Source organism: Bos taurus, chromosome 3 (genome assembly GCF_002263795.3).
Source record: "Bos taurus isolate L1 Dominette 01449 registration number 42190680 breed Hereford chromosome 3, ARS-UCD2.0, whole genome shotgun sequence".
NCBI classification, from domain to species: domain Eukaryota; kingdom Metazoa; phylum Chordata; class Mammalia; order Artiodactyla; family Bovidae; genus Bos; species Bos taurus.
Window position 1 is genome coordinate 95,837,449 of NC_037330.1, and position 19,635 is coordinate 95,857,083.

The following is a 19,635-nucleotide window of genomic DNA, read 5'->3' on the forward strand; positions in this document are numbered from 1 at the left end:
GTCTTGCCCTGTATTTTTTAGTATTCCATAATGTCCATTCCCTGGTTTGGTCATTTATTCAACAAGCAGTTATTGAGAGCATATAATATACCAGATTCTTTGCTGGATGTTGGAGATACAGAAGCCAGAAACAGTCCTACCTTTTAAGTTATTCAGTCTTAAACAGGAAATATTTGTGTGAAGACAAGCTGTGATGATGCTCATCACAGGCCTGTAAGATGCTGCATCAGATGTCAGCGTCAAGCGCGGAGAAGGAAAGGTAACTTGTTCAAGCTCACACAGGTATGCTAAGGTTAGTAGTGAAGTTTGTAGTCACTAAGAGGGTATTCGTTCTGTTCTCTTCTCCTCTACTCTGAGGCCTGACTCACCCTCTGTGGACTTCGGAACTGAAGCGATAGGAAATGAACATGAAGAAAGTTCTGGCCAGGTAAAATGCGTATCTCCAGCCACCTTCAATTGCTTATCTCCACTCTCTTAACATCTTCCCTCCTAAATACTTTTGTTTTTCATCAGAGTACTTTTCCTTAAATCCATGAGTTTGGGAGCTGGTATAAGTTTGGTGCAGTAGAAACACCCACTGTACCAGCCTTCAAAGAAAACACCTGCTCTCTTCATGATTCTTGCCTTCCAGTTTCATAAGCTTTGGGCAGATGAAATGTAATATCAAAATAGCTCAGAGAGAGCCTTGGTAACATTTAAGATATTGAACGTGCTGCATCTGGTAACTAGAAAATTTAATGATCTCCTGCTGTTTTGGTAATTGGATAAGTAAATACATCAGAATAAATCACACCAGCGAGTCTTTTGTATGTCGTTAGGGACTCAACTCTTTTAACTCCTGTTCAAAGCTCCAGCTCTTGAGCTGTGTTGGCGTGCAGAGTTAACGCACACACCGGCGCACATGGCTCTGCTTGAGTATTAAAATGCATTCAAAGTGCTTACATTCTCCCCAGCCACTCTGCCTGAAGAGTGCTTCTAGTATGCTATTCCAGGCCTCTGTAAAGCCTGAGAGAAAAAATTTTCCAAGAAGTTTAGACATAATATGGCATTTGAGCCCCTTACAGTCTGTCTCCAAACTGTCTTTCCAGCCATTCCTTCCACTATTGGCATGCTATGAGCCTTGCCAGGAAACTTACCCATTTACAAATTGGGGGAAATGAGGTCAAAGCAAAAAGGAACTATCCTGTTGTCGTATGGAATCTTGTAGGAGTTTTAAGTAGGAGGGAGATGGACTCAGATATTTTGTTCAACTCTCTTTCAAGTGACAGGAGAAACCCAGAGAAATGGTCTGTGAGAGCTTATTAGGTATTGAATGATACTGTCATTACAGGTGAGAAATTTGGGTCTTCTGGAGGTCCAGTGACTTACTCAAGAGCACTCATGCAGAGTGAAGATTCAAAACCCACCAGACCTTTTTCTTACTGCCTCCCTAATTAGCACTTAATCCATGTCTACTAAAGAACAATAATCAGAGTTTCTATGAGAGTATTTAAGCCGAAGTAGCAGTTCTAACGGAGAAGGCAATGGCACCCCACTCCAGTACTCTTGCCTGGAAAATCCCATGGGCAGAGGAGCCTAGTGGGCTGCAGTCCATGGGGTGGCTAAGAGTCGGACACGACTGAACGACTTCACTTTCACTTTTCACTTTCATGCATTGGAGAAGGAAATGGCAACCCACTGCAGTGTTCTTGCCTGGAGAATCCCAGGGACGGGGGAGCCTGGTGGGCTGCCACCTATGGGGTCGCACAGAGTCGGACACGACTGAAGTGACTTAACCTTAGCAGTTCTAAATCTAAACAGTTAACAGGTTTCTCTCCTTTCATTTGTCTTAGTGCGGTGTTGTGGACTCATCTTTTATCAGAGGCAAACTCTCTGAGCTTCTATTCCAGGAGCTTTTTATGCAAGATCCTGGCTGCCTTCCATGATATGGGCCTCTGAAAGTGAGGCATGTCCCCTCCCTCAATGTTTCCCAGACTGTTTCAGATCAGAACATGCATTGCAAATATTTGTGCACCTCATTTCGGATAATCACACCAGGTGCTCAGGGTCAAAGGTGACCCACCCCTCAGGATCCTGGCTGCTTTGAGGAATGAGACCCATTTCCTGGTACACCTGTAACCCACACCAGCAAGGCTGAGTGGCTCTGGCTTTCTCTTGCCACACTCCAGAATCCTCATTAATGAATTTGCCTATACCCTGTTTATTAAGCTTTCAGAAACAGTGAGCTTGCAAACCACTCTGTAAAGTAGGACTTCCTTTTAGTTACTTGAAATTGTGTCTTCCAGAGCCCAGGAGAGACAGGACTAATCTTGGGCTTCCCAGGGTGAGGAGGCATGCCTCTTCTATTTTTTTAATGTTTTTTATATTCATTCTGCCAATTTGGATCTTCTTGTGTTTCTAGACTAAAGAGGCTTTCCCCTCCACAACCCACCCCCCACCTCTCCTGATAGAAGTCCCTCTGTTCCCTCTGGGTCTTCCCCACTACCCTTTAATACAGTGACCAGGCCACTCTCACCTTATGAGATGGACTGCATTCTGCCTGTGGAGTATGTGTCTTTCTCAAAAAACCTGCTTTAAACTTAAAAAAAAAAAAAAAGTGTAGTGACCAAAACCACCATCAGGGATAGCAGTGCAAGGAGAGGATCACATTTTTTGTTTTGATGCCTAGGATCTCCCTGACAGTGTACCAAATTTGAGGTCATTTTGTTACTGAGAACACTTTAGAATTGGTATCCTCATTAAACAGCCTGTCTAAAGGCATAGGCTGGGAATGAAGAATCCAGATTTGGTCCCACATCTGCTGAGAGTGCTGAGTAACCTTGGGTAAGTTCTTTCCACTCACTGGGCTTTTCTTTCCCCATCTATTACAGAGATGGACTCCTAAAGGCCCTCCAGCTTTAACAATCACTAGGTCTGTGATAATTGAGGAGCTATGAATGAAATTTGCCCAAGTGCCTGAGTTGGTAATATACTCCGTTGTGGGGAAATTTATGCTTCAGTTACACAAAGGGGATAGTCTTTCCAAGCAAAAGGCAAAGAATAAATAGTGCATTGTATGACTACAGTACTAGGAATACCTAATGTGGTGGTTAAGAAAACAGACTTTGGAACCAGACCTAGTTTTAAATCCTTGCTCGGTTACTTCCCACCTGTGCAATCTTAGGCAGGTTATATAAACTCTCTGAGCTTCTATTCCTCATTTTAAAGTGGAGGTAATAGTACCTCCCTCATGGGGTTGTGTAGTACTTATAAAGTACTTGGTACAATTAGCACCTAGTAAGCTCCCATAAATGTTAACTGTTGTTATCATTATACTATAAAAAAAAAAACCAACAACACCACATAGGGCAGCCTAGACCTTAGTTTTCTCTCCCTTTGTTCTTCCTTTAACTTTTCTTTCTTTCTCTCTTCTTCCCACCTGAAAACACTGATAAGATGTCCTATAGGCACTCCTGTGCTCAGCAGCCACAGAAGACCACCCACCCTCACTTCTAGCACCGCAGTTGTTCTACCACACAACTGGGAAGAGTAGCACCTCTCACTCTTTTCTGGAAATCCTCACCCCACTGCCACTCTTTTCTGTGATCCTGTGAGACAGATTGGTCCAGAAACTATACTGGAAGCTGGCATGTAAATAAGCCATAGTGAAGCCCCAGCCCCATAGTGCAACCATTCCAGAATGGAAGTTCTTTTTGCTTTACCACCTGCAGCAAATGTAGAGGAGAATTTGCTAGGAGCTACAACTGGTGTTGTGGATGATGTTGATGGTCAGTCCCTTATGTTTGCAAAAGACTTTACAGTTACCAAAGCCTTTTCACACCCTGATCAGCACAGGACCAGCAGATTGGGTCTTAAGTTCTTCCTCTGATACTTTGTGTGTATAACTGCCCTCTTTAAGGATTCCCAGCTCATCAAAAGGTGTTTAAAGAAAATGGACAATTAGCTGTTAGGACCAAGTTGATAGTAACAAAAGGTAGCTTGTTTTCCTGTGGGGAACAACAAAGTCTGTGCCACAACAGGGACATGAGCCAGGACAGCTGCAGAATGCCTGCTTTCTTTATGGCCAAGAAAAGCCATTTAGTCACATTAGCTGTCCCCTGTTTAGAAGAAGGATCAGAACTTAAAAGGAGGTGAAGTACAGTGCATCAGATACAGGCTAGAAGCTCACAAACCTGGGTGCAAATTCCAGCATTATCTTTCCTACTTACCTGTGTAATCTTGGGCAAGTCCCTTAACCGTTTTTGACCTCAGAGAATTCATTATAAATAAGAATAACAGGAGTACTGATCTCATAGGATTGTTGTGACCATTTAATTAGATAATATATAGAACAGCTAGTATAGTGCCTGACACTTTGCCAAATAAATGGTAAATTTTTTGATAGTGATGACATTGACAATTATTTTTTAAACTTGTAATATTTAATATGCATATTTTTAATAGAGTAAGTAACAGAACATGTTGGGGGCTTCCAGGTGGCGCTAGTGGTAAAAAACTCGCCTGCCAATGCAGGAAACACAAGAGATGTGAGTTTAATCCCTGGGTTGGGAAGATCTGGAGGAGGAAATGGCAACCCACTCCAGTATTCTTGCCTGGGAAATCCCATGGACAGAGGAGCTTGGCAGGCTGCAGTTCATGGGGTCGCAGAGAGTTGGACGTGACTGAGCACACATACACAGCTAACAGAATATGTTACTCATAGCTTACCAGAAAGACAAGTTGTTCTCCAAGTTCAAAGTAAATGCTAATTTTGAACAAAACCAAGGGTAGATGTATTCAGTTTTACTAAATATAATATGGGGATTTACATATGTGGCCTTTGTGCTACCTCATGGAGTAGAAGGAGCTCAGGATTTAGAGTGAGAAGACCTGAGCTCCACCAGTTTCTAGCTGTATGACCACGTGTAAGTAATGTCCCTATTTGAACTTTGGTGTTCTCATCTGTGAAAATGAGGATAAATTAGTCCAATCTCTTAGGATTGCTCTAAGGTTTAGACAATATATGTTACGGTAGTTGGAGAGTTTGTTATCACTGAATAATGTTCCATTGTCTGGATATTCCAATCTGTTTACCTATTCACCTACTACAGAACGTCTTGGTTCTTTCCAAGTTTTGGCAGTTGTGAATAAAGGTGCTTATTAAACATCTGTGTGCAGATTTTGGTGTGGACCTTAGGTTTTTAGCTTCTTTGGGTAAATACCATGGAGTGCCGTTACAGAACTATAGTAAGAATATGATTAATTTGGTAAGAAACCATCAAACTGTCTTCAAAGTGGCTCTGCCATTTTGCATTCCCCCAGCAGATGAGTGTCAGCATCTGGTGTTGTCAGTGTTCTGGATTTGGGCCGTTCTAATAGGTGTGTGGTGGTATCTCATGGTTTTCATTTGCATTTCCCTGATGGCATATGCTGTTGGAGAAGCATATTTTCATGTGTTTATTTGCCATCTGTCAATCTTCTTTACTGAGGTATCTGTAAGGTTCTGGGCCCATTTTTTAACTGAGTTGTTCATTTTCTTATTGTTGAGTTTTAAGAGTTCTTTGTATATTTTGGATAATAGCTCTTTATCAGTTGTGTCTTTTGCAAATATTTTCCCCTGGTCTCTGTCTTGTCTTTTCATTCTCTTGACAGTGTCTTTTGCAAAGTTTTTAATTTTAATGAAGTTTAGCTTATCAATTATTTCTTTCATGAATTGTCTTTGGTGTTGTATCCCAAAAGCCATCACCATACCCAAGGTCATTTAGATTTTCTCCTGTGTTATCTTCTAGGAATTTTATAGATTTGTGTTTTACATTTAAGTTCACAGTCCATTTCAAGTTAATTTTTGTGAAGGCTGTAATGTCTGTGCATCTAGATTCATTTTTTGCTTGCAGATGTTCAGTTTCAAAACCAATTGTTGAACTTAGCATTTTTTTCTAAATGTAAAAATATTAGATCCAGACTTGCCTTTATTCAATTTTAAAATAAAAGCGTACCTCAGGAAAGCTAAATAAAACATAAAAGATTAATAATACCAACCCTACCAGATTTTGATTTAATGTTTGTGTAAATATCTTACAGACTATAAAGTACTGTTCATATATTGCAGTTACTATTATTTTTAGTATTACTCAGCTCCTACTCTCAGGTAGCTCCCAGCCTAGTAGTAGTGTTATATTTCTGCTCAGGCATTTTTTGTTAAGTGAGAAGCAAAATAGTGTGACTAGAAAGAACCTCAAATCAGAAGTCAGAAACAGGTGGAGCACTGTATCTGTTTTATCAACCATGTGATCTGGGCCATGTCACTTAACCTCTCTGAGCCTCAGGTTGCCCACAGAGAAGTGAAGGGCTTGGACCATTTGGCATTTAAGGAGCTTTCCCACTCTAACATTGTAGGACTCACTCAATATGGCCTAAGGATGAGAAACTGTCATATTGATTCACATTTTTCTCAGCAGCAATGTTATACTTTTTCAGGAAAAAAAAAAGCCCAGGGAAATAATAGAAGTACAATATACATGAAAGCTCAAACTGCTGAGAAAAGTGACCTAGAAAAGAATAACTCTCTTTGGCAGAAAGCATGTCTCATTTTTGTTAACATAAACAAAAGCCAGTTTGCTAAAATGTAAACTTAATGAGAATTTTTTTTTTCAGGTTTCTTAAATATAATGAATAAAGTATCAAGAAGGTTGACTTTCCTTTTCTAACCTAGACAAAGTCAGACCATACTTCTTATCTGAGAATGGCCCCTCCTCCCCCAGAAGGTCCCAAAGGGAGGGTTTCTCTGTTGATTTAGAAAGTCAATAATTCAGTAAAATCCCAAGTAAATGGCAGGACATAAGCTCAGATTGCATTTTTGTATTCGTATTTTATAAACATTTCAGGATTTTTTCCTTGACCCTTGACCTTTTGCCATTCTTAAAGTGAAGATCTTATATCCTAGAAGCTTGGTTAGAAACAACCTCAGGGTCATGTCATCCAACTTCTTCTCTCTGTGTGGACTCTATGCTTAGCAGCACCTCTGGCAAAATAGTCCAATAGTTAAACATATGGATTCCAAAGCTAAATTGCCTTGACTCACATTCTGGCTCTGCCCTTAACAACTTTGAGAACTTAAGCAAGTGTTAATATGTGCCATGGCTCAGTTTCCTCATCTGTAAAATAGAAATAACAATTGTGCCTATGTCAGAGGGTTATTATGAAAATTAAATTGTTTTATAAATGTTAAGTGCTTAGAATGTGGCTGGTACAAATTAAATGCTCAATAAATGTTAGCTTTATCATCATGATCTTCTTCTTCCTCAAATAAGCCCCTCTTTGAACACTTCCCTTCCCCTCCCAACCCCTGTATTGTCCCAGGGCAGCCTGTCAACATGTAGGCCAGTGTCACTCTGGTTATCCTTAGCTTTGGAGTCAGGCAGACTTGAGTTTTAAACCTTATTCAATCTGCAACCTTGGGTAAGATAACCCATGATATCTTCAACTTTAAAATGGTAATAATAATACATACTTTGTTTGGCTATTTTGAGGACTACTTCAAAAGCATTTTATATGAAGTATTTAGCATGGTTCCAGCTACACTGTAGGCACTGAATATGATTAGCCCTTGAACAACCCACGTTGTTCCCTTATAGGTTGAACCCTACACAGGTTCCCTTATAGGCAGATTTTTTTTCTCAGTAGCAAATACTACCAGAGAAGGCAATGGCACCCCACTCCAGTACTCTTGCCTGGAAAATCCCATGGACGGAGGAGCCTGGTAGGCTGCAGTCCATGGGATCACTAAGAGTCAGACTCGACTGAACGACTTCACTTTCACTTTTCACTTTCATGCATTGGAGAAGGAAATGGCAACCCACTCCAGTGTTTTTGCCTGGAGAATCCCAGGGACGGGGGAGCCTGGTGGGCTGTCATCTATGGGGTCGCACAGAGTCGGACACGACTGAAGTGACTTAGCAGCAGCCACGGCAAATACTACAGTAATATGCCATTCTCATATTCTCACGATCTCAGTTTTATCGTGGATGCAGAACCCACATAAAGAGGAACCACAGATATGGAGGAACTGCATACATGAAGGGACGACTACAAGTTACTATGTGACTTTCCACTGCTTAGAAAGGTGATGCCCCTAACCCCCAGGTTGTTCAAGGGTCGACTGGAATGATAATTGCTACTATGATGATGATGACAAAAGAAAAACAAAAAGACAATTACAGAACAAGAGGGGAATGAAGGAAGATGAAAGAAAAGTAGTGGCCACACCAGCACCTGCTGCTCTATTAAAAAGTATTTTCTGACCAGCTGAGTTCTGCTCCCCTACAATTTCACCTCATCATTGCCATCTCTGTTCACTGGAGTTGCAGAGAACACATCTGCTCTGTTTGCCTGGCTTACTTGCCAGCCCTGCAGATGTTCAAAGAGGGCACACAGCCCCCTCCCTGCCCCTACAGCAGCAAGAAGACATACCCCATTTTTCAGACGTGTGTTAGAAAACATGGTTTTTAGATTCCTCCCTAACAGGAGGTCCCTCCAGCACACTCCCTATCCTTCTTGAATGGGGCCCAGAACACTGCAGGATCATTTCACAGTATGGCCACACTCTTGCTGGGGAAAGGCATGGCACCCTGCATCTCGCTAGGTTCCGTACAGTACAGTCTTTCTGTCTACTCCAGGCAGATGAGAATGGAAACGAAATTGTCCTTGTTCACTTCAAATTTCTGTCTGAAATGACCTTCAGAGAACAAAATTGCTTGTGATACGGGGCACCAGAAGGAGCAGTCCCAACACAACCACATTTAATGTGAGCAGTCTTTTGGTGGCACAGCCCTGCTGACGGGATTCTCCAAGTATTGAGACATTGATCTATCAGAGAGAAGGGAGCCCTTCTGCTGAGCAACAAGATGGAAGTAAGAGAGAGAGCCTAGTGCAGGCCTGACCTCCAGAAGACTTTGGAGAAAGAGCTCCAGCTAAAGTTAGGCAGATCCAGTCCCCACCCAAGGCAGTGCTCCAGCTAGTAATGGCTGCTACCAGCTGAGCACTTACTGGTTCAGTCTCTGTACCAGAGCCTTCATCACCATTATTCCATTTAACTAGCACAACAACCTATAAAAGAGAATTTTACTATTCCCATCTTAGAGGTGGGAAAACTGAGACCCTTGGGTTGTATTATTTCTTCAAGGTCATATAAGTAGTAAGTAACAGAGCTAGAGTTTGAATCTGTTACCTCACTGTTTTTAACTACTGTACTGTATAGACAGACCCTCACTAACTATGTGGCCTTAAACAAGTGGCAGCCATGCTGAGCCTCAATTCTGTCATCTCCATCTTACCTTGCCTAGTTTTTTAGGGATTAAATGAAATAACATATTTAAAGTGCTCTACATGTAGTAGGTGTTCAAGAAATTACAGTTTTCTCCTTCTCAAATCCCAGTTCTCCCACTTAAACTGACTGGGAAAAATCACTCAACTTTTATCAGACACAGTGAAAACTGGGTGTGTTTTCCAAACATCTAACCTTGTATATCGATAATATGGCCTCGAGGCTCCAATCTCCCAGCCTCTTTTGCTTCTTAGCCTAACTTTCTGCTGGTATGCACAGCTCTAGCAGTATTATGATTTTGGTTTCTCCCAGAAAACATCATATTTATGAACCACAAATAACAAAGTAGAAGATGCCGGAAGAGCTCTGGCTTGTTAATTAAGAACAATAGCAGAAGCAGCTGGGCAGAAAATGCCAACGAGTCAGAAGCAGAGGCAGCATAGCTCTGTTTGTTGACAGAAGCCGGCGCAGTGTTGTACGTTAATTGGGGAAGTGGGTAAACATTTGCCTGCAGCTTGCCCCCCCTCCCCACCCGACCCTACCCCCTGTGCATTGGAAGACAGACAGCAGGCTAGGCTCTCCCCACCACCTTGTCTGCCCATCTGCCCAGAGCCCAAGAGATATCAGTAGAGCAGCCTTGCAATGGGTTCCTTGTAAGCAGAGAGGATTCTGGAGGCGGATGTGTCTCCTTAATGACCCTCCTGGGCATACCAGATTTCCATCTGGATACAGTCAAAGATAGTATTCCCTTCTTCAGTTCACCAGCCTGCCTGTGACACTTAGGCCCCCAGGGTGTCCTCTCCCCATCATCTTGGAGAAGACAGCAGAGCCATCTCATTAGGTGTGGCTTGAGTTGAGCAGAGGACAAGATTGCCTGTCTCAGGTGCTGTAGTCTTTGCCCAGGGGCCCAGAGCTCCTGTACACAAATCTGACTGAGCAGACTGCCCAGCCTCCCGTCACACACACTTGGAGCTGTCCGTTTATCTGTGTGTCCATCATCCACCCTTATAGTTACTCACATATATGGCAGCCATCACTGAATACCTGCTCTGTGCCAGGCACTGTGCTAATTATGTTTTTCTTCACTTAATCCTCATATCAGTCCTACAGGGTTGATATTAACTCCAAAGCCACAGAGCTAATAGCTACGCAGTTGTGATTTAAACCAGAATCTTTCTGGAGTCACGGCCCATTGTCCATATCGCTAGACTAGTATTAGTATGTCTCAGCTTTTTAAAATTCATGTTCCCTTTAGGAAAGTTTGAGGGTTTTTTTTCTTTCACTCTTGGATTCAGAAAGTCTCCACATCACATCCTTGCCGGTGACCAAGGAAGACATAAACGTAATATAGGGTTTGATTTGGGATATGATTAACATACCCCAATGAGCCAAGAAGACTCTGTCTAGCTTTATTCTCTGTACTAGTTCATATTATAAAATAATTTTTACTTCTAAAATATAAAGTCATATTATGGCATCAACTCCCTCCTTTTTTTGGAACTAAATATCTTCACCAATGCCACCAACAGGGAGACTGATATGCCTCCCTAGGGAGCCTCTCCTCAGTAGGGGAGATGCTCGTCTCTGGGCTCCATGGGGTGGGCACCGTATAGTCTCTGCTGCAGGTGTGTTCAGCAGGAAGATCAGCCCCAAAAGCTTAGCTCTCTCCCACCAAACAGAAAAGGTTCTCCCTGCTGTCCAGAGTTAAACAAGTGCATGTCCTCTGGAATGCCGATCAGTTTTTAACCAGCACCCTTTCCTAAGGCCCTCCTGCTCTGCTGTCCCAGCTGAGCTGTGGGTCTCCACCTGCCCAGGAAGAGATTCCAGCTTGAACGTACATCCTGAGGTCAAATGCTAGTTCTTCCACTAAACTATGAGACTTGGCCTCTCTGAGCTCTGGTTTCCTTGGTTATAAAATGGGGACAACACCTACCTCACAGGGTTATTTTGAGAATCAGATGAAAATAGTAGGTGTGAAAATGCTCGTGCTGGTACATAGTAGGCTCAGAATCAGAGTTCAGGACAGGACCTGAATGCCGAGAGAGAAAATAGTGCTGCTTCCCGTCTTTTGAGTATATATTTTCTTTCTTTTTAGGTAACCCAGCTGGACCCAAATAAGTCATTATTGGAGGTAAAGTTGTTCCCTCAAGAAACCCTTTTCCTTGAAGCAAAAGAGTGAACATGGCTCAGCGGTGGAACCAGCCATTCCTTGACAAGCCAGAGGCCTGCATCAAGAGGAGGGCTCCTCATCAACCCATTTACACGCTCGTCTCACTCAACTCAATGTCACACTTCTGCCTCTTGCAAGATTGCTGGAAAAAAGTAATAATAAACATAGCTACTTAAAATTTCCCATCCGCGAGTATATGTTCCCAATCCTCATTGTAGAGAATTACAACTCTTCCACCCTGACCCCTTCACCTCACCTTTGTTCAATGACTAATGCGCTGTTAAAGTGTGAGTGATCATGCAGTAGGATTTTTACCTCTCCCTGCCCATCTTCCCCACACAGGGTCGGGGACCATTCTGCCTGACCTGCGACACCAGGCTGCTGTGTATTTGATATGTCTCATTGAGCCAGGGCTCATACACCCCTGCCTTTTTCTTTTCATGACTGGATTTCTACTTTGTCACCTAATTTTAAGAGGCAGGGGGATAAAGTCAAATGGGACTTCTTGGCATGGAGATTAAACATTGTTGTAGGAAAACAAAAGGCATATCATTTTTTTTGATACTTCCTGACTCCTTTGCTAAGATGTAAGGTGTTTGAGGACTGCATCTGACATATAGCAAGATATTTATTTATTGCTGCTGCCTTGGGGTCCCCAGGTTCCATCTGGGAGTTATTTGCTGTCCCATTACAGTGTGAGAAACTGTTTAAGCTCACGATGTGAATGTTGAGATAGTGTGAAGAGGACCAGTGCCAGGACTTCAGTGCCTGGCCCAGCTGCAGAAAGCTGCTGTTAGGTTTGCACTTGGGCAGGTAGAACCTCATGGGTACCAGCTCCCAGGTTGCTGGTCCGTCAGTGTACACTGAATGCAATTCTCTCTCGCTCTTTTCTCCCTCTACTCCATCACATATTTGGACCTTGTCACTTGGTGTTTTAAGCACCTTGACTGTCGCCAAAATCCGATCAGCCACCCCGTGGACTCTGAGCCCAGCTGTAATAAGGAACCTGCCCCACTGTTTCACTGTTTTAATGTTTCAGTATTAGATGGTAGACTCCTATCTCAAATGAAAGGGATCTCATTCTGTGGCTGAAAATTCTGATTTCATATATTTAAGAGAGCAAACCTGAGGGCTCAGCTCAGAAGACATGTATTGCCTGAACTTACCTATAATAATTTGGGATGATTTAGTAAATGTGGATTATTAATAATCTATGGATTTGGGGTTGGGAATTTAGTTCTTGCAAGAACTGTTTATACTTTCACCACCAGTGATTTATTTTCAGTCTTGAAATGTTTTTCCGTATCTGTTTTTACATCACCTGTGGTCTCTATCCTAGGGTTTGGGATCCTGATTTGACATTTTGTACATGCCCAGAAGAGTCTTAAGTGCTGGGTTTGTCCCCCTGACCCAAACCAAGGGGTTCTCAGGAGACTCTTAACAACAGCCTGAGATATGCCTGGTCATTTTCCCTCTGCCCAGAAATGGGCATTGGCCAGGAAAATTCCACCTTGTGTCTTTTCTCTGACACGCAAACCAGGGACTTCCCCTGAACACTCTCTTAAGAGAAGTGTGTTCCTAACAGACTAATGCTACATCTGCCTGTGTACAGGCCTTCTCTGGCCCCAGGGGTCTCTTAAGGGAGGCTGTAAGGAAAAGAGACCCAAACCGGAGTAGTTCAACCTGAGCACTTCCTCTCCAGCTCCACTCCCACCTTCCTAAACTGATGGCCCCACAAGACGATCATTTCCAATGCTACAGATGTACTTGGACGCCAGCTCTTCTTTCTCCAGGGAGCCCATGTTCTGTAGCTGCTGTGGAGAAGCAACAGCCCTGAACCCAGGCCACACTCAGGACCAGCAGCAATGGTGTGGGTGGGGACTGGAGGGAGGCGACTCTTGAGTTCACTCTCATATCTGACCTGTTCCATCTAATTTGGGTTTGACTGCATCATATTGTTCCCCTCTATCACCTTCACTTCTGTATTCCAATAATATAGACTTTACTCTGAAACCGATTTCATAAAAGTTATTAAATGCTACTTGAACCTGTATGAAGTTTACACACCCTTTTTCAGCCCTGCCTTGAAAAGTTCTTGCTCGGTCTCATGAAAGCCTATCGTATTGGTCCCTCTGCTAGGAGACACCCCAGCTAGTTATCACTGTCCACTCATGCCGTTCTGTTCTACTGAGCTTTAGAACAGGAGGCCAGAGAAATGTTATGTCCTTTCTTACAAACACAACATTAAAATGACATGTAAAGTTAGGATCCAAGAAAAACATTAAATGACTTACTGTCCCCACAGAAAGAGCATTGTCCTTTGTAATTCTTCCTCCTGTCCTTGGCTTTACTGCTTCCTTGGGCTTTACATCCCAGCCTCCGGACACAGAAATGTGTTGGTCAGAACACGTGCTCTGTGTTCTTGCCCATCTGTCCAGAGTATCATTCCAGGGCTGCAGTCATCCCTGCCTCAATCCAGTTCATTCCTTTGTATTTCTTGGATTATCACTTGTATGTTTGGAGAAATTGTTTGAAGGTTTAAGGAAGTATTGCCAGTTTCCTGCTGCCTCTCAGAAGGTGCAGCTTGGGGGAGTTTGCTGGTTTACAATGGTGTCGTGCTCGGGCATCACTAGTTTTTTGGGACACACAGGTGTTCATTTTTGAATTGCAAGCATCCAAGTTCTGAGTTCTTTTATGGAGTCTTTCCTTTTCAGTGTAAGAGAAGAGGATTCAGGTTTTTATAGACTTTATTAGTGACATTAAAAACATAAAGTAAGTCTGCAGTTGTATTAAAATTTCTACTCTCAAAGCTAGACATGCTGAGTCAAATGTGCTGGTCAGGGAGGTTGCAGAGCTCCAGCAGATTTCCCTGAAAGCACAGAAGTTCATGTGGATATGGGAGGGGGTCTTAACTGTCTCCATAAGCAGCGTCTCTGATTGACACACTTCCACCATCCCCCTCAGCCCCTCATCCGACCAGTCCTGAATCCCACAGGCAGATGGGATGTGGAATCTTAAATTCAGTCCAGGAGTAATTCACTTTATAGTCTAAGTGACCCTTCCACATGCATTATCTCATTTGATCCTTTTTCAGATTCTCGGAGGGAGACCTAACCACACACACACACATTCCAGAGACTACAGTGTCTTAGTTTGAACCTTGGTTCTGCCACTGAATAGCTGTGTGACCCAAGATGAGTAAATTCTTTGAACCTCAGTGTGCTGATAACATTTGCACAGCACTCTGCATTTTACCACACCTTCCACAGCCATCATTACAGTCCACTGCAGCGAGGGAAGCAGGCCAGGCATGATCATTGCATTTTGTACTTGAGGCTCAGAGGGTAGATGCTTGCCTGAAGTCAGAGAGAATGGCAGTAGAAGAGTAGAACTCAAGCTCCAGGCTCTGATACTCAGGTCCACAGCTCTTCCATAAAGAACCTCTAAATTTCATGTCCAAACATGGATCTTAGAATTCCCTACAACTGTATACAAAAAGTTAAATGTGTTCTATTCTGGAAGGAGAATCTGTATTTATCAAATTGTTAGTGGGTTTGATCGACTCCCCCCACCACCGTTTACATTATGCAAACAACATCAGACCATTTGGGAAGTTGAATCTGTCGATTCTTCTCATCAAGTCTTTTTTTTTATTATTAATAACTCTAAAAGCCACAAAGAGGGTAAGATGCAACAACCAGGCTTTCCTGCCTTGAACCTCCCTCTACATTTAGTGTTTCTCCTTTGTCTCAGTCTGCTTTGGAAGATCACCGTTAACAACCCCAACTGGCCATGCAGCTCCTGCATTTTGGAAGTCTCCTCTGAAAGGAAACACCAATAAGAGAGACCTGCTCTCCAGTCTTCAGTCTATTAACTGTGACATAATGTGTGGTTAAGAGAATAGCCTCTGGAGCCATATTGCCTGAATTCAAGTCACTCCCCCACTTAATAGTGTGCCCTTGGGAATTACTTCACCTTCCTGTGCCTCAGCTTTTTAGCTGTGAAGTGTATAATAAAAGTACCTGGTTGATAAAGTTGTGAAGATTAAATGATTCACACTTAACTATTAGCTAACATGTAAGGGAGTTAGAGAACATCTACTATCTGGGTAACGACAGCAGTATGAAATGGCAGGTTCTGGGGGAAGACACAGAAAACATGAAAAGCAGACACAAGAAGTCCAAATGCAGTGCTCTGGGGTCCTTCAGGGAAGGTCAGAGAGCCCTGCATAAAGTGTCACTGAGTTACTGGTGTCCGTAAGGGTCAGCCCAGGGCATCGTGATAAGGTGGAGGAGCGAGGAGGACTAGCTTGCTGAGCACTCAGGATATGCCCACATTATGCTTAGAGCTTTGGGTACGTTACCTCCCATAAGACCACAACCACCAGCTAGGTGGGTCATCTCGACCCCACTTTGAAGAGGCAGTGAACTCAAAATGATGAAGTGACTTGGCTGAGCTCTAGAACTAGTGCAGAGCGAAGTCTGGGACCCAGATCTTCGACGCCAAAGCTTCTGTGTTTATGACAGTTCAGTGCCACCTTCAGATAAAGTATGACACAACTAAAGCATTTCAAATAATAGTTACAATCATAACATCTTTTAAATGTTGGTGGATGCCAAGAGGGTTTAAAAAGTCACTTTTTATAGAAAACTCAGCATTCCAAAATGACTCATTCCCCAGAGCATCAGAGCCAGAATTTAAGCACTGCCTCTTAAGTACATGCAGTGATTTAAGGTTTCCATAGCTTCTGCCTCTGACATCTCCAAACTCCACTCCCTACTCCATCCTTTGTCCCTACTGACCTAAATTTCTCACTTGGCTTATGAAACTACATTCTAACTGATCTCCCTTACTCCAGTCCTTTCTCTTCTAGACCAGTCTCCACCTAACTGCCAGAAAGAGCTTTCTAAAACATCTGCCTTACCATGCCACACCCCTGCTTCTATCCCCTCAAAGGCTTCCCATTGTCCTCCAAATAAACCCAAACTCGGCTTGGATTTAAACCACCTGTCATCTGTCCCTACTTCCCTCCCCATCTGTATCTCCAGCCACGCCCTCAATCCTGAAATACCTGCAGTTTCCTAAAAGCATCAACTTTCTAGTCCCTCTCCCCTGACTGTTCTTCCGTCACCATGAGACTCCTTGCACCATCCATCCATCCAGCCCTCACTTTCAGTTTAGGCTTCACTTCCTCCACCATGGCTGGTATACCGGACCATGGCCACACCCCCGCACACTCTCCAGGTTAGGGGTCTGTGCTGAGCTGGATTGGATTTGTTGCAGTGCTGAATCGCTCTGAACTGGAACTCTCAGCTCACGTGCTCTCCCTCCCCCTGACCCCAGACTGTGAGCTCCCCAAAGAGTCTGTTATTTCATATCCTCAAGGCCTAGCAAAATGACTCGAAGTAAACACACAGTAATTTGGACTTACTAACCAAATTCAAACAAAGAAATAATGATAGTCACGTATCAATACTAATAAGGTGGTCACTTCCATCTCTAACATCCAGCCTTTCTGGGAACATTGTGAGAGCAGAGACCAGATCGTAGTCATCTGTTTATTCTCTGAGCCAGCCCAGGGTCTGGCATGTAGCTGTCGTGCACCCAGTAGTAACTGAAGCAGTTAATTAATTGGAGCTGGAGCAAAACCAACTGGCACTGGTGAGGAGAGACAGAGTAGAAGAATTGGTGTTGAGTGCACAGGTAAGACCTGCATGGTGCTGGGGGCTCTATGCACTGTCCTCCCACAACTGCCTCAGCATCACTGTAAGGTCCCTACTGTTAGTGTCTCTTATGTAACCGGAAAACTGAGGCTCGGAGAAACTGACACTGTCCAAGAGACGTGTCCAAGTAGAGAAAGAAGCTGACCTTCCAGTCTGGATCTGAGTCCAACGCTCATGCCTGCTCTGTCTCCCCTCCAGTGAGGCGCCTTCCACGAGCTGCTTCAGTAGCTGTAGCTTCTAGCTCACAGATAATAGAGTATAGTGAACATTCTCACCCACTCCCCTCTGCCTTCCAGGATTCTGCACTTCTTTATTGTCCCTCCCACCTCTCTGAAAGGCCCCCCTCTGTCCGCTCTGTAGTCTTCCTGCTCTGCTTGCCTGTGAAATGTCAGCACCCACTGAGTTCCTTCCTTTGCCTTCTCTGTTCCAAACTTTCCTTAGATAAGAAGCAATTTGTACTTTGATGCTCAGTTCAGATTTTGCCTCCATGAGGGTAGAGTCCGTGTCAATCTGAACATTGACAGATCCCTTAGCACGGGCCTGGCCCTGTGTAGGTGCTTGATAGATGGCTGTTACGATAGTGAATATTTATATCATGTTTACTATATGCCAAGCACTAAGTGCTTTACTTGTATTAACTCATTTACATCTCACAGCAATCCTATGAAATACTATTAATATTAGTATCCCCACATTATTGGTGAGAAAATTAAAGCACATTGGTGAGATTAGGTAAGTAATTTGCCCGAGGTCATATAGCTGGTAAACCAAGAAGTCAGATTCAAACACAGGCAGTTTGTCTCCAGAACTCAGGCAATGATCACTCCACCCCACTACTCCTCCTCCAGGTAGCCTCAAGGAATCCCCAGGACGAGTTAGGGCCCCTTCTAATCCCTGCGCTTACCCTCAGTAGAGCACTTATCACATTATTGTGATTATTTGCACAGAAGTCTCCTCTGTGGACCATGACAGGTGTGTCCTCACCGGGCCTGGCATAGGGCACAGACAGTCAGTGTTATATAAATGAATGAATAGCAAAACTGCCCTCTGAGGTGAAATATACAGGATCTACAATCCCTGTCTCTTACATCGATAAACTGAGGCTTAGTGAGGTTAAATCATTTGCCCAAAGTCTCACAGCTACTATATAGCATACTCTAAGATAAACGCTTTTTCCATCATGCATTTTCATCAAACCAGCATTTAATTGAAGCACTTTTAAGGGCACCTAAGTGCTCTTTTCCTTATGGAAATTCGGTCAGTTTTGACTCACACATCCATTCATCATTTAGGCTTTTTGTTTAACACAGATTCGCAGCCTCTACCCTTGACCCAGAAGTCCCAGGTTGGCCTGGGGCCACGAACTTCAAGGCAGTGTGGGCAATGCTTAGAGGAGTGCCAGGAGATGTGGGACCCCAGAGGAGGCCCTCATGCAGGCAGTCAGAGGGGCTCTGGGGAGGGGTGAACCCCATCTAGGAGCTCTGGCCAGAGTACCCTCTGTAATGAATGGGCCGCCCAAGCCCAAGAGTCAGATCCCAGAGTTAGAGAAGGTAGGCATCCTAGGGATCAGATCTGCCCCTCTGGGCTCAGGTCTCCAGCCCCCTGGAAATTTTCTTGCCTTCCTTGGGCACAAACTGCTAACATTTGTGTAGGACTTTTCCAAGGAGGTGGCAACAAGGAGAGTCTTACTGAAATTTTTCTGTGTTTGGGGGGTCAGGTGGAAGCACATGCATGGGAAACCAGGTGTGGAGGCCAGGAACTTTGCTGTACTCCAGAGGTGGATGCCAGGGCCTCAGCTGGATGGCGCATCCTACGTAGGGATCATCATCTTCCTAGCGGGGTCTGCATAGTCCTCTCATTTCAGAGCATTTCCAGATCAGCAGGCCTACCTACAGATGAGAAAATGGAGGGCCAGAGCAATGAAGTGACTTAGCCAAGGCCTCCCTTCTGGCCTCCTCAACCACACCAAGCATCAGTGGGGAACTGGCTTACACAGGTATTGCCTACATGCCTCCGTTTCTTCATACGAAAAGGGGTACATTTTATGAGTCTTTTACGTGCTATGGGAAGTCATGAACACAGAATGAAGAACAGGTTCTGTGGAATAAAAGTGGTAGTGTGTCATGGGGGTCCAGGGCCTACTAGGGGAGCTCTCCTAGGAATCAGCAGCGCCAGGCATGCTCCAAATAGTGGAGGCCTCTGAGAAGAGAAAGGAGGGGATGCTTCCAGAGGCTGGGGGTGTGCCCTGAGCTGGGCTGCTCCTTTCTTACTGACACTGTACCACTTTGTGCTTTGTAGCAGACATGCTCTGGTTAATGGAGTCCCAGGAGAAGGTGCTGGGCAGAGTGGGTGAAGTGACCGAGGAAGGGAATACCCCGGGCCCACTACAAGCTCTCTGAGCCATGCAGATCCATCAGAATTCTGACTCTGGAGGGGGTTTT

At 43.9% G+C, this 19,635-nt stretch overlaps 1 protein-coding gene across 3 annotated transcripts in view; it reads left to right on the top strand.

Moving 5' to 3' along the window:
• FAF1 (Fas associated factor 1) overlaps positions 1-11,649 on the top strand; it is a 497,629-nt gene extending 485,980 nt beyond the window's left edge. For 2 of the 3 annotated variants that reach the window (XM_059884654.1, XM_059884655.1), the window contains one exon: positions 11,397-11,482. In XM_059884654.1, the coding sequence (XP_059740637.1) occupies positions 11,397-11,400 (4 nt within the window). In that variant the 3' untranslated portion in view covers positions 11,401-11,482. Of the gene's footprint in view, positions 1-11,396 lie in introns of all 3 variants that reach the window. The other variant, NM_001046318.1, reaches the window with a different exon arrangement.
• The last annotated feature ends 7,986 nt before the right edge of the window (positions 11,650-19,635 follow it).